This window comes from Dasypus novemcinctus, chromosome 15 (assembly GCF_030445035.2).
Source record: "Dasypus novemcinctus isolate mDasNov1 chromosome 15, mDasNov1.1.hap2, whole genome shotgun sequence".
NCBI classification, from domain to species: Eukaryota; Metazoa; Chordata; class Mammalia; order Cingulata; family Dasypodidae; genus Dasypus; species Dasypus novemcinctus.
Window position 1 is genome coordinate 89837390 of NC_080687.1, and position 18719 is coordinate 89856108.

An 18719-nucleotide genomic window follows, 5' to 3' on the forward strand; every position below is an offset into this window, starting at 1 on the left:
ATATCATATTCCCTTTCCATCAGAGTACTTGTTATTGCTATTGTTTATGGTTGTTCTTGTTTTATTTAGTGATTTTGTTAACCAATTCTATAGTCTGTGTTCCTTATTGTGTGTGGTCACTGAAATCAAATACCTTATTGGTTTAGAACGATTGAACTGAAATTTCCTTAAATGCCAGAAATCAATAAGACTCCCAGGCTTTGTGAAGGGGCTCTGTGTGCCTGTTGGAGAATGCCTTCAACACTCAACCACACAGTTGAAATTCTACCTTAGGTTTTACTTTCTACTTGTGTAGAGTTCCAAGGTCAGGCAGAGGCAAGAACTTAAGGGTTTTCTCAGATCTTTTCTGGGCATGTACACCTTCCTGGATAAGTGCCAGACCTATATATGTGGATGGCTTCTAAGACTGCCTGGGATATGTCAGAACTTTTTCAAAGCCCTTATGGACATTTCATTTCCCAGTGTGTTTTTTAAGCTTTTTGGGTAGCCTACTGCTTGCTCCAGCTGTAATGCACCACCTCAGGAAGCCTGAAGTTACACAATTGCCTGTAATTGGTGTTTTTTCCCCCTTGTTTTTTTTTTTTTTTAAGATTTATTTATTCCTCTCCCCACCCCTGCCACTTGTGTTCACTTTCTGCTCTCTGTGTCCATGCTCTGTGCATTCTTCTGTGTTTGCTTGTCTTCTCTTCTCATCTTCTCTTTAGAAGGCACTGGGAACCAATTCCAGGACCTTCCAACATGGGAAAGAGACACTCAATTGCTTGAGCCACCCTAGCTCCCTGGTTTGTTGTGTCTCTCACTGTCTCTCCTCTGTCTCTTTTTTTGTTGTCATCTTGTGTCAGCTCTCTGCGCAGACCAGCTCTCCATGTGGCCAGCTCACTTTCACCAGGAGGCCCTGGGAACTGAACCTGGGACCTTCCATATGGTAGACGGAAGCCCAATCACTTGAGCCGCATCTGCTTCCCTGTAATTGGTTTTGACAAATGTCCCTAGGGAAAGATATTTTCCCACTTGTTGAGTTCCACATCAAGTCAAATCAAGACATTCTTGCAAGTCAAGATAGATAAAATGATGATGATACTCTGATAAGGAGGCTTCGAACAAGCTCCAACCCTTTGTTGGCTGCCAAACTTCTGGTTTTCACCATGATTGTTTGCTTTTGGTTTTTGTGAATGCTATAGACCTGGAGATGGGGATATGGAAACAAGGCAAATTAAAATACCACAGAACTTGCTGTGCCTTCTGAGAATCAACTACTATTCTTGAATAATTGCTTCCTGGATTGCATGAATCCTTTGAATATCTTTCAGAGTTCTGAAAGTTCTTGCCAATGTTCTCATTGTTTTATGGAGGAACAGTTTTGGAGGTCTTTATTTCACTATTTTCATTCATATAATTTCCTCTTCCCCCATTTTAAAGAAACAAAACTAGAAGTTATAGATGATACATTGAGTGTATTTTATATTAGCTAACATGAAATCCCATCAGCAAAATGATCCAAGTCTTCTCAATGGGATGACAACTTTGATGAGATGTTTTATTTTGCAGAATATGTGGCATTGTCAAAGATTTAACATCTCAGATTCACACTCACTAAACACTAGCACGGGTCCTAGTCACTGCAACAGTCAAAGAGCACTCCTCCACCTGTTCTAAATATCCTTTGGGATAAGCACAATAGTTTTAGTTCTCTTGACAATATCTACTGCTTAAAATCAAACACAATGCCTTGACCCTACCTCAAAAGGTTAGAAAATGGATTTACATTTATATATTAAAATATAATGTTTAAGATATAATGTATTATTTTTATGAATTCTGCTTTTTGTGATTAATCAGCTGGCTACTGGTCCTAATTGTTTTCATTAAGGGTTCATCCTGTATATCTAATTACCTAAGGAGCTCCTGAAAGACAGTTCTATTACAGGGGTTGCACACATAATACAAGGAATTGTTCAAAGAATTGGCTATTTTTAACCTGAATGGGGAAATGACTTAGGCTAAATTATTGATTTCATGTATATAAAGAACTATACTCCGAGATGAATTACATTTCTTCTATGAGATTCAAAGGTTAGAACTAAAATTAACTGGTTAAAGTAACAGAAAGGTATATTTCCACAATAAAGAAAGGAATATTCTAGAAATAGCTGCTAAAAAATGTACAAAATGTAGTAATAATAACAAGGCATAACAGAAAGAATAAAAGACTTAGTGCCAAACAAACCCAGGCATAAATTCTGGGTCCACCTTGGTTGGCACACATGAATTACCAAGCCTCATTTTTTCCTCTTTAAAAGACCATTTTTCTCTCTTTAAAACTATAATAATATATGCCTCAAAGAACTCTGAAGAATGAAAAATAAAATAGTCTATCCTAAATTCCTGGCTTAGTTTCTGGCATATATTAGACACAAAATAAATTATAGCTCCCTTCCTCACCTTCTTCCATGTCCCTGGAAATGTAAAGCAGAAAAAGACAATTATTTACTTAAGCATACTACATCTTAGTGTTTTATGGTCTAAGATACTGATAGAAATATAAAGGTTCTGTATGGACCAAATTCGTACCATGCGGCAGACACTGTTTGCCCTCTTCCTTACCTATCCAGGATAGGTAAGGGAGACCCCTTTCTTCCTTGATGACAGTCCTAATTCCTTTAGGTTTGGATCAATATCTTTTGGCTTCAGAGAAGGAAAACCCAGTTCCTGGTCCAGGTGTTGGCCTAATCTAGTCCCTTTGAGGCAAACTAGATTACTGTTCAGCAAATACGCTTTTCCTCCCCATGACCTCCAAGAGAAGAGCATACTTTCTTACCCTATTGATTTTAGGCCTGTAATGTGGGCAGAAGTGAAAACGTGCCTATTCCAGTCCAGGCTCACCCGTCGGGGAGCTTATGATCAAGAGAAGTCTTGCCCTGGAAAATTCCATGTCTCATAGTAAGACCCGTGGAACAGCTGCCGGGGCTGATCTTCCAACCTGAAACCCAGAGCAGAGCCACCCAGTCAACTTACAGATGCATGAGAGAGAAATGAATGCTTATTGTTGTATGGCCCTGAGACGATTTTGTGGTTGCTTTTTCAGTAGTTGTAGTAATACCAGCCTGGTACACATGGCCTATGAGATAGGTGAAGTCTTCTGGGAAGCTACTGAGAAATAGTTTTCCTCTCTGATAAAAGAAAGTTGCAAAAGGATAAACTCTCTCCTCAGTGGGACATCCTGACTTTAAGTGAAGTAGCTACTTTATGACCACGGGGTGAAGGCCAGCAGTCTCACAGCCGCCAGCCCAGAACCACAGACCCAACACCACTAAGAAGCTTTCTTCACCTCTTGTAAAATGGCAAAAAAAAAAAGTAGCTTGCACAAATCTCTATTTGTGTAAGCCTGTATTTGTTCAGTATCTCTGTTATCTGCAACTGAATGCATCCTAATTGATACATGCTCATATTGAAATCTAGGTCTACTAAGCTCTAAGATTTTTTAGCTTTTATAGCCTAAGTTATCTGACAATTCCCAGAATCAATTCTGTCTTGTGACCAGTTGCCATGTATTATGTTTCTGTCTGCAACTTCATAGGCTCATTTGGTCAGTATTCCCCAGTAATTAATCGGATACCCAAGCATTCAGGATGTCCTTCCAGGGAATTGTAGTCTCCACAACCACACTCATGGGTACAAAGCTTCATGTCCTTTAGAGACTTCCTTCACTTTCAGTGTGTGCCTTCTACCCATGTTTCAGCATGCCATGTGTGGCAGAGGTTATTTCTTGAAACTTCCAACAGCACCCATGGCCCTTTCAGCTTCCTTACCATGTTGGTTTGAGTCTTTTATGTGGATTCCAGAAAATTATGTTCTTAAATTGAACCTACAGTAAACCTTTGATGTTTAGATCAGTTAAGGAGCATTTGATCAGATTGCTCCAGTAGGGCTTAGCCCAGGGCGAGTATTAATCCTTTTCCTGGAGTCTTTTATAAACAGGAAACCATGCAGAGACACACAGAGAAAAAGTCACAGAGATGGAAAGAAGGAACCCAGGAGCTCAGAGAAGAAGCTGGGAGAGAAGAAGTCAAAGATGGAGCAGCCAGAAGGTGAAGCAACGAGACCCAGAAGAGAAGCAGATGCCTCCGTGTGCCTTTCCATGTGAGAGAGGAATCCAGGATCACCAGCAGACAGTCTGCTGATGCCTTGATTTGACTGCTTTCACAGTCTCACTACTGTCAGCTTTAAACCTAATAAATCCCGTTTTACAAGTCAACCCATTTCTGGTATATTGCCCCTAGCAGCCTTTAGCAAACTAAAACACCATACCTGGGCCAAAAAAGTATAAAAGTGAGATTTATGTGCAAAAGGGAAGAAGAGGTGATACGAGTATCTTTCCTTCGATTTCTAATTTCAGAGCTAAAATGGATCCACTGATAGTTAAGATTCTAGAGCAAGACCGCCTGAGTTCAGGTCCCAGGTCTGTCACTGCCCAGTCATGGGAATACACCCACTTCCTCATCAGCAGAATGGAGATAGTAATAGTATATACCGCATAGAATTGTTATGAGGCTTAAATGAATTAATATAGGTAAAGTGCCTAACCCTCCACCCTCTACAAGGTTGAGCTCAATGGACTGTGTAGCGCTATGAGAGAACAGAGAGTGAACAAAACTATGTAAGACTCTGAGCAGGTGCCACTCAGGAGTCCAGGTGATAAACAGCAGCATGGGACAGGGAGAAGGTCACTTCCCTTTACTTTGGTTTGGTACACTGAGGGCTTAGGACAGACAAGGGAAATACCCATGCATGGCAGAGTTATCCTTATCGAGAGCTCTGTAGTATACAGGATCCTGGAGAAGGAATAAGGGCAGAGGGATATGAGTAGACAATTTCTTCGTGGGTTAAAGTTTTCCAGGGAAGTACTTTCTCCATGATATACAATGATGCTCTACCTTTGGTTCTACCAGATTGGCTTCTCTGAATTAGGATTTAATCTTATCTTGGATTCCAATCTTGAGTTCCTCTTCTTCCTTACTTGGTAACACCCACGAGGTTACAATTACCCCAATGTTCCATGAAAACGCTTTATTACCCAGGAAATCCCAGGTAAGCATTGGCTCATTGACATAGGTATTTTTTTTTCTCTCTGCTCCCCCACCAACCCACACCCTCCCCCCCCCCCCCCCCGCAGTTGTCTGCTCTCTGTGTCCATTCGCTGTGTGTTCTTCTGTGACCACTTCTATCCTTATCAGAGGCAACGGGAATCTGTGTTTCTTTTTGTTGCGTCATCTTGTTGTGTCAGCTCTCGCTGTGTGTGGCGCCATTCCTGGCAGGCTGCACTTTCTTTCATGCTGGGCGGCACTCCTCATGGGGCACACTCCTTGTGCGTGGGACTCCCCTACACGGGGGACACCCCTGCGTGGCAGGGCACTCCTTGCGCGCATCAGCACTGTGCATGGGCCAGCTCCACACAGGTCAAGGAGGCCTGGGGTTTGAACCACAGACCTCCCATGTGGTAGGCAGACACCCTATACATTGGGCCAAGTCCACTTCCCCGACATAGGTATTTTTAAGCATCATGTCTCAATGTTGTACCAACTTTTTAACTTTGAAAGAGCATACATCTTTTTCACAATGGTCAACACAAGATTCTCTCTACTAATTAGATTATGGGTGTTTCTCTTCTTTTTTCCTTTGTAGTCAGTGTTATTCCTTTTGAACTCTTTAGCTAGTCTTTGGGAAAATATTTGCTTTGTCCAAAACTGATGATATGTACTGTGCCATCATTCTTTTAAGATATTATCCAAACATTTATATCTCATTCTTTAACACCATCTATATAGCTAGCCAATCATCTCATTTTCATTTTCATATACAGTTTCTGTCTTTAGTCATATTAGGAAAGCACTGACTGTATATCTAAGTCCATCAGGCTTCCACTTCAGAGATCCTAGAGGTAAATCTATACCTCTTAGACTTTTGGTGATGGTGTCCCAATATGTTGGAGAGTGTCCATTGTATCTCAGCTCTACACTTATCCTTCTAGACCTTTTTCTTTTCTACAGTCATAGGAAGACTGCAAAATATCTTTCCTAGAATCCCACCACTGGGCCCCCAATGGCAGGCAGGACATGGAAGGCTGGAGGAGACATATTGTTCAGCCTTCTGCTTGCCCCTGTGGTGGTGGTGGCAGCAGTGGCCATGTCAGTAACAGCGGTGTCAGGGACAGCAATAGTGTTGAGAGTAATAGCACCATTAGCAGTTGGGGAGGAACATGGAAGCAAGGGTGGCTGGTGAGTGCCAGTTCCTGAGGTCCTGCTCAGGCAGCAGTGTTCCAACAGAAGCAGCCTAAGTAGCACAGCACTCAGGGGCTCTGGGTAAATCATCTTCTCTTTTTGTCCTCCAGCTCTAAGTATGGTAGTACTTGCACATTTTGCTAGTCCTTGGATAATCTAATCTAATCTTGGATAATCCAATCTAATCTTGGATAATCCAACCCTTATAACAGATTCCCTACATTGAATCCCCTTGCTGCAAACACCTGGATTCATTTTTGTTTTCCTGATATGGCAGGGAGTAATGCATCCTGTTATAAATCATCATGCGTAGGCAGCAGAATGAAGATGTGATGTGCCCTTGGAGGCATTTTGCCACATCTTGGGAAAATCTTCAAGAAAGATTCAACTGACAAGGTCAACTCTGCATGTAACTCTTTATTTCTCAGTAGAAAATCACTAACCTCTCTGCGCCAATGGTATTAATTCATTGGCATTTACAGATGCATTGTTGTGCCATGTTTCTTCCCCAGAAGGTCTGTATTAAAATTACTGGGAAAAATTGCGTGCCTTTTGCCTCTGTTTAATATGTTCTGATTCACCACCCCCATCTCCTTCAGTTTTTCTTTGTTTTGTTTTTGTCCCTGAGCCTCATAGGAATTTTGAATTAGTAGTTTTTCTTTTGTATTTCTTCTTTCATTTTATCTAGGAAATCTTCATCTTTGTAGGCAAGCTGGCATTCAGAGGTAGGATTCTTAAGGGGAAAAAGGTGTTCTTCAGTAATAATGCTAGCACAGAGGAAGGGAAAAGTTTGCGCCCATGAATCAGGCAGAAAAACAAAGCTTATGCTGATGAAATCAGTGTGGGCAAGAATCTTGTGCCACAGGTTAATTATCGTCATGGTTAGCCTCAAAAATCAAATATGGAGGATATCTTACCCCCGAACAATGGGAAAGCAACATTATCCTGAACTATGGTACAATTTCAGAGACTACTGTCTTAGTCTGCCAGAGTTGCTATGACAAATACCACACAATGGGTTTACTGAAATGATAAGCATTTACTGACTCATGGTTTCAGAGGCTAAAAGTCCAAAATCAAGGTGTCAGTAAGGCTGTGCTTTCTCCTCAGTCTGTTGCATTCTGGTGCTGGCTTGCACCAGAAGCTTGGGGTTCCTTAGCTTGCATTTCTTCGATTTATCACATGGCAATGTCCTTGACCTCCTCCTATGGCTCCCTCTGACTGACTGGGTCCAAATTTCTTCTGCTAACAAACGACTCCAGCAATATGGGTTAAGGCCCCTCCCGCCCTGATCTTATTAATAATACGTCTTCCAAGGGTCCTATTTTTACAAATCTGATCGCACCCTTAGGAACACAGATTAAGATGAACAACCTGTGCTTTACTCAAATTCTGTCTTTTAGAACATTTCCTTCCTCCTTCTGAGTTCCAAATACAAGAAAATATTCATGTCACAACCTGTTGCCCTGCTGGATTTCTTGATTTTAATATTCAGCATCTCTGTTTCTAGTCACTTCCCTCTGCCATGTCTATATGTAATGCAACTTGATCAGAAACAAAATTTGAAAGAAAATAAAATTAAACCATGCAATCGAATGTTGCACAAAAGTAGGTCAAGGCATACAGCCAGGTTTCCCAAGCTCATTGTTTCCTTGCATGATGTTGCTTAGATGCTTATCAACAGACTGAATCACTACCAGGCTACAAGAAGAAAGTGATCTGGAGAGAAAACAAAATGAATGCGAATAAAGGCTTTTAAAAAGGGAGGACTGCAATACACGGTAAGTTCCTTTTTAACAAATCTGTATTTTTGTTTCAGATATAAATTGTTTTGTAGATTTTTCTCCCTTAATTCCCCAAGGATGTTTATCAGACTTTATCAGGCATAGATCCCTTGAATAGGTACAATGTACTTCCTCAGCAATTGTCCAAGAAAAGGATGCACAAAGTCATTTCCTTATACTATTGAGGAGACAAGAAATCTTTCTAACTTTGAAGAATATTTATTCTCTGCTCTACAGATCAGAAAAATGGGGGGAGGGATATTGAGATGATTTGAGTACATTATAGAGCATAGGTTTCCATTGTGGAGGATACTACCAGAGTATATCTTGGTTGGTATGATGTTCAAAGTCCATATTGAAAGAAAGCAGCACTAAATTAAATATTTATAGCTTAATTTATAAATGTATATCATGGAAATGGGGCACACTGAGATATTGACTTATGTTTTCCCAATAAATTTCTCTTCTGGCAGATCTGAACATTAGATCTGCAAACTCAGAACCAGTGAGAATCTTCTCAAGTATTAAGTTACTTATTAAGCACGTGTGCATGTGTGTGTACATAATATGGTAGGGTAGAGGGAAGGAATTGGTATAAAGTGAGAACATTCTATATTTATGATCTCATTGAAGCAAACAATCCTGTGAGGTAGACGGTGCAATTGCCACTGTACACATGAGAAGACTAAGAAGGTAAGAAACTCAATTCTTTCTGCTTTTGAAGGCCAGTTGATTTTCTTCATTTAGCACACATAGGGGTATTGATAGTAGCCTGATGTATTTAGAGGAGTTCTTATATTTGCTTTTGCTGTGTTCTTACTTCCTGCCATTCAGTGGTTTACAGTATTGAGAAGGCAAAGGAGCGAGCAGAGTTAAAATACATGGGGTCTCCATTCTCCCTTGGCAGTCCTATTCCAACATGTCTATCCTTCCTTGACTGATAAGTTTTTTTCAATATATTTCTATCTCAGATTCTAAACCCTAAATCACATGGAAACAAGACTTCATCATAGCTGGTGTGATTTTTTTCTGTTTCGTATTTTGTCAGGTAAGCAACACACTTATATTTAATTGTTTATTTAAAGTGCAATGCTGTAAAATTGCAAATCTAAATGGGTAAAAAATGGAGAGTGATAAAAAAAGATACACTATATTGCCACTAAAAAAACATCTTTTTAGGAATATTTAATGAACTGGAAAAATACACAATCACACTTTTCTAAACACATGATTTTACACAGGAAAAAAAGGAAAGTCAATGTAATGCCAAGGTCTAATGCTAAGGGTAGTTCTGAATAGTGAGATTATGGGTGATTTTATTTTCTTTTTCAATTTTTAAATTTTTCCAGATTTTTCAAAATGGCATCTATTACTTTTTAGAATCAGAAGAGGCAATAAATATTCGTTAAAATTATCAAGAAATAGTTGTTGTTAGACACCGTGTGACTCTACAACCCACTTGTTTCAAACATAGAGTTTGAAGCAGAAAGGCAAAGGCCTCTGAATTATTCCTTGCATAAATAAGGGGTGAGGATGGGAAAAGGTGTAGAACTAAGCAGACAGCCTGGTGAAGTCGAATTGCTCAGCAGCATGTGAGAAAACATCCAACATTTATTCATTTATGTTTATCTGTTTCCTTGCTTACTTATTTAGCTGGCCACATCCTCCAAACTGACTAGGGGAAAAAAACTCACAAAATTTTATCCTAATCTTTGTTGTTCCCTGGAAGTACAGGATAAAGAATGCGAGAAAACTGGGAAAGACAACAAAAGCTCCAGAACCTTCCACAGATTCCTTGCATTCGAGTTCCTCTCTCTGCCTCTGACACTTCCTTACTCAAGGTACAGCATATTGTGTCCAGATGGAGGGACCAGGTCTGTCTCTCCTTCAAGGCTTGAGGACTAACCCACCATCAGGTGGAACAGCCGGCTCAACCCAGATCCTGGGTGTGTGTGGAAAGTGGGCGTGGATGAGAACGTGGAGAGCTCTGCTCCTACACCGGTCCCATTCAGGAGCTCTGGCACATGGCTGCCGCTTCATTGTTTTGTTGCTGATGCACCATAGTGTTGGGATACTCCACAACTGGCCGCATTGTGGCTTCACTAGTGGAGAGCCATGTTTGATTTTTTAGCAGCTTTCAGGAACATTTAGTTAAATTTGTAAAGTTCTGGGGAAAATTTCAGTTCCCTAAAAAAAAGAGAGGAAGAAATTTTAAAAGAGAAAAAAAAATCAACAATCTTTAAGATTGTTATCCTTCACTTCTTGTATATAAAGCTGAGAATTTTACTAAGGCAAAGAAATAAGCATTTTCCCCTACAAAAGCCAAACCATCACTTTTAAGGTTTTATCTTGTGTAATTGCACTTTGTGTCTTTGATCTTGGAGATAGCTTGCAATTTTCATGCTCTATTGTTCTCAATCATTTGAAAAGGCTTAACCAGTTATGCGGTAATGGGATCCATTCTCTTCTCCAAATACATTACCTTTTAAAACATCTAATTCAGAAACCATAAAACATCTAGAATTGTGAGCTACTTAGTTTTGCTAATTCAGTCTACATATTTTTCATAATGACGTTTAAGGTCTTTAGACCCTCAAAAAAAAAAAAAATCCTGACTCAGATTTCAGTCCCATGCTAAATTTCTAACAGATCAAAGTCAGCGTACCTTACTTTTACATATAATCATTTTAAGGTTAATTTCTTATTAGGTGTCTTTTCGTGGTGTTGAATATTCTAGAATAATTTTGGATGTTTTGACCAAGGGTGATCTTGTTTTATCTTGACTATTCTAAAATGTTGATCCCCCTGTTTCTGATTACCCACTTGTAAAATGAGCACAGTAATGTCCATCTCACAGGACTGGTATGGTGTTGGAGATAATGCATGCAGAATGTTTAGCATAGCATACAATAGGCACTTAAGATTTACTAGGTATGTAATAGTCATTTCAGTCCAGGCCCTTCGTGTTCCTCCTGCCCACTGCCCCTCCATGACAAGAACCTCCTAGATGCTCTCTCTGCCTCTGTTATTTCTTCCCTCAAACCCATACTCCAGAGCAGCACCAGAATGGCTTTCTAAAAGGGAAATCTGTATTGAAACTTAAAGTAGAATTTCTCAAACTTGGTGCTGTTAACATTTGGGGCAGGGCAATTCTTTTCTGCAAGGAACTGGGGGCAATCCTTAATGTTACAGGACCTTTAATAGCAGCAGCCTGACCTCCACCTGCTGGATGTTAGTAGAGACCCTCCCCACCTCCTGCCATGGGCAACAACCAAAATTTCTCCAAATATTGCCAAATGACCCTTCTGGAGACAAAATCTGCCCAATTGTTTTCCAATTGTTATGCATTAACATATACGTGTGCTTGGATTTACTATACAAAGAGAAGTATCTTCTTTCCCTGGAAGTCAGGTTTAAGTACACACACTTTAATTCTATAGAACTCCACTCACTCACCCAAATCAACTGCTCTGCTTTGACAGGACCTAACCCGAGGGCAGCAGTGCTACTTTTACAGCATCATGAGGATTTACAACTCTGGCCGCCAGTGGGAGGCCCTGCAGGCCCGCTATTTTCACAGCCTTCTGCAGCAGCACCTGCTCGGTAAGTTTAATTACCCGCCCTGACCCAGGAACCCAGCGCTGCAGCCAGAGGCCAGGCTTCCAGAGAAATAATTCAAGTAGAATGGCCTCTACCGGTGGACTGTTTTATCAACATCGTAGGCTGGCCAAGTTTAAAAATGATTATCCCTGATAATATAGAGCAAGGTTTATGGGTAAATTAAGAAGGTTTAAAGAAGTGAGAATATGGATTTTTAAATTGGAAAGTTGTTATTGGTAACAACTCTCTGAGACTGACAGGAACGTGATCTAGTAGAAATGACACTTTGAGTATAGGAAGCCAATCTAAGCCCAAACCACAGCTTAGCCCTCCTTGCTGGTTATGCAAATGCAGGGCTCAGTCTACTCACAACAAAAACAGCTGATTTTTTTTTTTGAGAATTTACCATGTGCCAGACTGCGCTATAAGTTGCATAGTATCTCATTTCCCCCTACTTTACAGCTGTAGGAAACTGCAGCCCAGGCAGGCTATGAAACTTGATCAAGTAAATGCCGGAGTTAGGACTTGACTCCCAAGACCATGCATGTTCCCCCACCTTCTCCTCTTCTACCAACCACATCACATTTTATGAAGCACAAATGAAATAACAGTTGCAAAAGACCTTCGTAGACTGTAAGCGCCAATCCACTGAAAGGCACGCATGGGTGCTGTTAAATACCTCTTCTAGGAAATCTTTCCAGGCTCCAGCTGCCTCTGTGATGCTCTTCTTTGAACTCCATGATGCTTCTTGTGGAAAACCACTCATGTGACATCAGCACCTGCCACCTTATATTCTTGTTCCTGAAAGGACACAAAAGGAAGACTTGGTTTTTACCCATGTCTTCATTAAGACAACAGCAATATTTACCTTTTATGGAAGGCATCCCCCACCCCCTCTCAGGCTTTGTTCTGTGCCCTTTGCATGTATTACCTGATTTAAACAGATAAGACAAGATAAGATAAGATATATGTTTATTTCTAGTTGGAAGGAAGTTTTGATATTGAAGACAAGCAATTCATGCAGTGATTCCTCAAGGCTCAAGTCGCTTTCCAAATGATTTGGCATGTTAGTCAATGACTAAGGATTTGTTGACTTCTTGAATGAGAACTACTAAGGGAAAGATGCAAAGATCATACAATCTAGGCATCCTAAGGGCAACTGTTATCCTTTATCCACCCTGGAAGAGTAGAAGACATTTTTGGACCCCTGAATATCCGCAGTTTTGTTTGCTTATCTGCTTTGTCAAATTGTTGATTTTGAAGTTCCCCTCATTTCTTTCCCCTAGGCTATATTACTCAGCAGGAAGCCTTGGCTCACGCTGCTGTACTGATAGACTCTGCCAAGAAAGCCTCAACCAAGGCAGCATCTCAAAGAACCATCCCCTGCAAGGTTTCAGCGGTGAGAAGGAAACGGCCAACCCCACTCCCTCGATCTGCACTTTCTCTTTGGGACAAGGCCCAAAGCTCAGAGCTCTCGTCACCCAGGAAACATGACTGTACATAAGCGCTGGACGTGGCAGGTTGTCCATGCCAAGAGGCATTTAATGGGTGCTTAGTGCATATTTGTTGGATGAGAATGAATAAAAGGGTAACTTCTAATACAGACCCCAGGCCTAGAAATAATCTCTCTCCCATTGTCAGGGATTTTACCAGCAAGAACAAGTTGAGAGGGTTAAGAGCACAGAGTTGACCATAAAACTACTTTTTCACACAGAGCCAGGAGAATAAAATGACTTTCCTTTGAAGTGGAACCTTCCACAGAAATCCCCAGAACAGTGAAAAGGATGAAGTGGCTAGAGTGTGCCGGGACCTCTGTCATTTAGTGACCATTCCCTGCCAGCCATAAAGTGCACATACTGAACCTAATAACTATGCACGCCAACAAGGAGTGACACTGAGCCCGGAGAGTTTCCGGAGCCACCTCATCTCGGCAGTAATTGGATTGGGTATTTCCATGTCCTCTTCCCCTCCTCTTCCCCAGCAAGCGCTAGCATTAAACTTGGCTCCAAAGCTTCAGGTTCTTACCTGACTCAACCACTTTGTGTCATCTTGAAGTGTGGGCTTAACAGCCTGCTCTAGCTTGGTTGATTCTGCTGTGCTGCAATTGACCTTGACAGGGTAAGAGAATTCACACACCCACCTTCCCCTGGAGCTAAAAAACGCTCTCAGCACAGCAGAAAATTAGCCCCAAAGGATTGATGTCAAATCTCTCCTTTCCATTGCCTAAATGGTTTTAAGCAAGGATGGAAGACTGCAATAACCAAAATGAAATAATGAGTCAAATCATCATATATATGATATAGTATGATATATTAATATATTAGTCTATATAATATATTCACTAGTTCTTTTCATCACCAGTGAATTTTTTTGGTGTTTAAAATTAAACACCATACATTTATGCTCACATAAATTTCAAAATTTTAAAAACGCCTCTTCCTCACCTTCTTTTTAAAATGCCCCACCCCTTTTCAATTCAGTCAATGACTTTGTCATTCTCATGAGATAAATAGGTGAGATGGAATAATATGTTCTGGGCAAGGAATGTACTAGCATTGATCTGAAAGGAAGACGCTGCAATAGCACCAGGAAAAGAATTGCATTATTATTTTCTTCTCTCTGCTACTATTAACAAAAGAGATACAGAAATCATCTTGAGATTCTCACAGCCCTCAGTAATGGGTCTGAAACCCTATCTGATTATGGGATATGGGACATGTCAGGCCAAGTAATCAGACAAAAAGACTCACTGGACTCATTCACAATGATAAACAATAAAGAAGTATCTTGGCCTCTGCAAATCCTGGCCCTGACTCACGTATTCTAAGCAGCTTTATACTTACAAGTTAATAATTGTTAGGTAGGTTTAAAAGAAGAAAAAAAGATCAAACTGGGGTGAGTTCTACTGAGAACCTGTGATGGTTTGAAATTGTGTGTACCCCAGAATAACATATTCTTAAAGCTAATCCATTCTTGTGGGTGTAAACTTATTGAAGTTACTTCAGTTAAGGCATGGCCCAAAGTGCATCTTAATCCTCTTACTGGAGTCCTTTATTAGAGAATGAAATTCAGACAAAGAGAGAGAAAGTCACGGAAGCAAGACACTGAATGCAACTAAACCCTGAAAGAGAAGAGAGAGACCAGCAGATGCCGCCATGTGCCTTGCCATGTGACAGAGGAGTCCAGGATTGTTGGCAGGCAGTCTTCAGGAAGAATGTGACTGTCAACGATGCCTGGATTTGGACATTTTTTTTCAGCCTCAAAAACGTAAGCTAATAAATTCCCATTGTTAAGGCAACCCATTTCATGGTATCTGCTTTCAGCAGCTTAGCAGACTAAAACAGCCCCCACTTTAAGGGCAAGAGGTATGTGGTAGACGTCCCTTGCCTTGTCCTAACATTCCTTTTGTCTCCACCACACAGCTTTTATCCTTCTGAACTTCTTGCATGCTCTTGTCTTAGACTTTTTTTCCCGTGGGCATAGAGATTTGCTGTGTAAGCCTCAGCAAGTGATACAGGATATCAAGGAGGCCACTTAGGATTCTGAGCCCCATCCTTCCATGAAAAATCCCAGAGGCACCTTGCTCCAGATGGAGGCTTTTAAGGGCTCATTGGCAGTTGAATGTCATAGGCCCTTGTGAAGGACACATAGATCCAGGTTGGTGCAAAAGTTTCCACTTGTTGGTTTTCTTTCCTCTCGTGAGAAAGAAATGCCCTCCCCCTCGCCCCCCACCTTCAACCCTGCACCTAAAGCTTATGAGGTATGTAATTTGTTATGGTGCAAGAAGAAAGATGTTAGCCTGGGAAGACTATGCAAAAGACAATGAGAGGTGAACCAGTAACTTCTAGGAGATTCTCCTCCTTTGAACTGTTTGAGACTACGCAGCCTGCTCTCAAAATGTCAAGAGATATCAACAGAACATGATTCTTTTGGGTACACATAGTCTCAAACCACCATGCTCCAGAGAGTAACGGCCATTTCACCTGAAATTCCTAGTGCCTAGCACAGGGCCTAGCCCAGGGTAGGCAAATTTACAAAGATTCTGCCAGTCGGAATTACCTGCGACTTTGTGGTATTACTCTATGGTCCCAGGAAACCACAACTACTGACGTGGAGTAGCCGGAGTAGCCGCAGTGCATCAGTAGTGGGGTGATGAGAGCAGTCCACCCAGGTGCACGCAATAGGGGGGCATTGACCATAGAATATTTTAAAATAATAATAAAACTGACCAAAAGGTGGTCTGCTTTTTATAATTATCATGAGCTAATTATAAACACATATAATATGTGCTAACATATCTCCCTCCCCCAAAAACTTGTTGGTTCAAGTTCTAAACAACTGCTGAGTTTACTGATGAATTTTTAAAATTTATACATAACCTTAAATACGCACATTTTTTACTGCTTGTCCTTTAATAACCACTACATTCTACATGGAGGGTAATTCAGAGAAGTCTGTGTTACACAGTTGGCTGCCGACACACACAGAATCAGCTCAGGTACCTGCAACCACTTTGGGACTACATTTTCTTGCATTTCAGGAGGAAATTTGAAATGACCAATGATCACACTATGATAATAAAGATGAAGAAACAGAACTTGAATTACTTCAATTCTGTTATACGATGTGACCACATAGAGTTTTCTTTGTGTAAAACAACTTTACTGAAGTATAATTCACATGCCATTAAATGCATTCTTTGAAATGAGTCTTGACAAATGGACACATTCATGCAACCACCATGGATATAGCGCATTTCCATTATTCCCAAAGTTCTCTTGTGTCTCTTTGCAGTCCATCTCCTGCCCCAAACTCTGGCCCCTGGTAATCCCTAATCTCTTTCCTCTGCCTGTAGTTTTGTCCTTTCTAAAATTGTAATTGGAATAATAAAGTATGTAATATTTTTTGTGTCTGGCTTCTCTCAATCAGCATGATGCTATTGAGGTTCATCGATTTGGCATATATCAGTAATTTCTTCCATTTTATTGCTAAGTAGCGTTCTATTATATTAACATACCACAATATGTTTATCCATTCACCAGTTCATAAGTATCTGGATTACTTTTTTTTTTTTAAGATTTATTTTTTAAATTTATTTCTCTTCCCTTCCCTCCCCCCACTCCCATTGTCTGCTCTCTATGTCCGTTCTCTGTGTGTTCTTCTGTGTCTGCTTGCATTCTTGTCAGCGGCACCAGGAATCTGTGTCTCTCTTTGTTGCGTCATCTTGCTGCATCGGCTCTCCATGTGTGTGGCACCACTCCTGGGCAGGCTGTGCTTTTTTTATGAGGGACGGCTCTCCTTGCAGGGCTCACTCCTTGTATGTGGGGCTCCCCTACACAGGGGCCACCCCTGTGTGCACAGCACTCTTTGCATACACCAGCACTGCATGTGGGCCAGCTCACCACACAAGTCAGGAGGCCCTGGGTTTGAATCCTGGGTCTCCCATATGGTAGGTGGATGCTCTTTCAGTTGAGCCAAATCTGCTTCCCTACTTCTAGCTTTTAACTTTTATTAAACTGCTATAAATATTTGAGTATACACCTGTGTATTAGTCAGCCAAAGGGGTACTGATGCAAAATACCAGAAATTGGTTGGTTTTTATAAAGGGTATTTATTCTGGGTAGGAGCTTACAGATTCCAGGCCATAAAGCATAAGTTACTTCCCTCACCAAGGTCTATTTGGAGCAAGATGGCTCCTGACGTCTGCAAGGGTTCAGGCTTCCTGGGTTCCTACGTTCCTGGGGCTTGCTTTTCTCTGGGTTCAAGATTCCTTTCTTCCTGGGGCTGGCTTCTCTTTCCTCTGTGAGCTTACATCCCAGGGCTCCAGGTTAATTCTTCTACATCAAACTCCAACAACAAAACTCCAACATCAGAAACCCTCAACTCTGTGCTTTGCCATGCCTTTTGTCTGTGAGTCCCCACCCACCAAGGGGTGGGAGACTCAATGCCCTAATCATAACTCAATCATGCCCAGGTACAAATAAGATTACAAAACATAATCCAGTATCTATTTTTTGAATTCATAACCATATCAAACTGCTACAACCTGCTTTTGTGTGAACATGTTTTTATTTATCTTGGGTAAATACCCAGAAGTATGATTGCGAGGTCATGTGGTAGATTCATGTTTAACTTCGTAAGATACTGCAATAATGTCTTCCAAAGTGGCTGCAACATTTTGCACTCCCACTAGCAGTGTTAAAGTGTGCTAGTTGCTCCACGTGCTCACCAACACCTGACATGGTCAGGATATTACATTTTCACTATTCTAGAGGCTATGACTGCTGAATGGAAGAGAACGAGGATGTGTGGAAGATTATCACTGTTAGTTACAGTCACCTTTTTAATGGGAATTCTTACAAATCTTAGGAAGGGAGTCAGGGGGTGGTGATGGCAATCATCTTGGAAACTTAACAGAAGAAATTTCAAAGTGTAGAAGCAGACCCTGAAAAGGCAGCTCTCCAAGGGTTGCAGTAGGTGACGAGGAAGACGCAGGAGCAAGCCCTGCAGGAAGGACCGTCCCAACATAGATCTACAATGTGGGTTCAGTGTGTCTCAGTAATTTCTCACCTTTCCTTGTTTATATTGTTCTTTTTTTAAAAAAAAAAAAAGATTTATTTTTTATTTATTTCTCTTCCCCTCCCCCGTGTTATCTGCTCTCTGTGTCCATTCACTGTGTATTCTTCTGTGCCCGCTTGCATTATCTGGCGGCACTGGGAAACTGCATCTCTTTTTTGTTGTGTCGTCTTGATGCATCAGCTCTTCATGTGTGCAGTGCCACTCCTGGGTGGGCTGTGCAGGGCAGCTATCCTTGCAGGGCACACTCCTTGCGTGTGGGGCACCCCTACACGGGGACACCCCTGCGTGGCACGGCACTCCTTGAGTGCCGCAGCACTGCACACGTGCCAGCTCACCGCACGGGTCAGGAGGCCCTGGGGATCGAACCCTGGACCCCCCATATCGTAGACAGATGCTCTATCAGTTGAACCACATCCACTTCCCTGTATTGTTCTTAATATAAACAATATCTCACCACCATCACAAAAATCTTTATGTA

At 41.2% G+C, this 18719-nt stretch overlaps 1 protein-coding gene across 1 annotated transcript in view; it reads left to right on the plus strand.

Annotated features, from left to right (window-relative positions):
* The window catches only part of FAM216B (family with sequence similarity 216 member B), a 37854-nt gene extending 21288 nt beyond the window's left edge, over positions 1 to 16566 (plus strand). Inside the window, exons 3-8 of the mRNA XM_071208268.1 lie at positions 6556 to 6674; positions 7949 to 8059; positions 9034 to 9110; positions 9797 to 9903; positions 11545 to 11665; positions 12949 to 16566. Coding sequence (XP_071064369.1) covers positions 9805 to 9903; positions 11545 to 11665; positions 12949 to 13166 — 438 coding nt within the window. The 5' untranslated portion in view covers positions 6556 to 6674; positions 7949 to 8059; positions 9034 to 9110; positions 9797 to 9804 and the 3' untranslated portion in view covers positions 13167 to 16566. The remainder of the gene's footprint in view (positions 1 to 6555; positions 6675 to 7948; positions 8060 to 9033; positions 9111 to 9796; positions 9904 to 11544; positions 11666 to 12948) is intronic.
* Positions 16567 to 18719: the final 2153 nt, after the last annotated feature.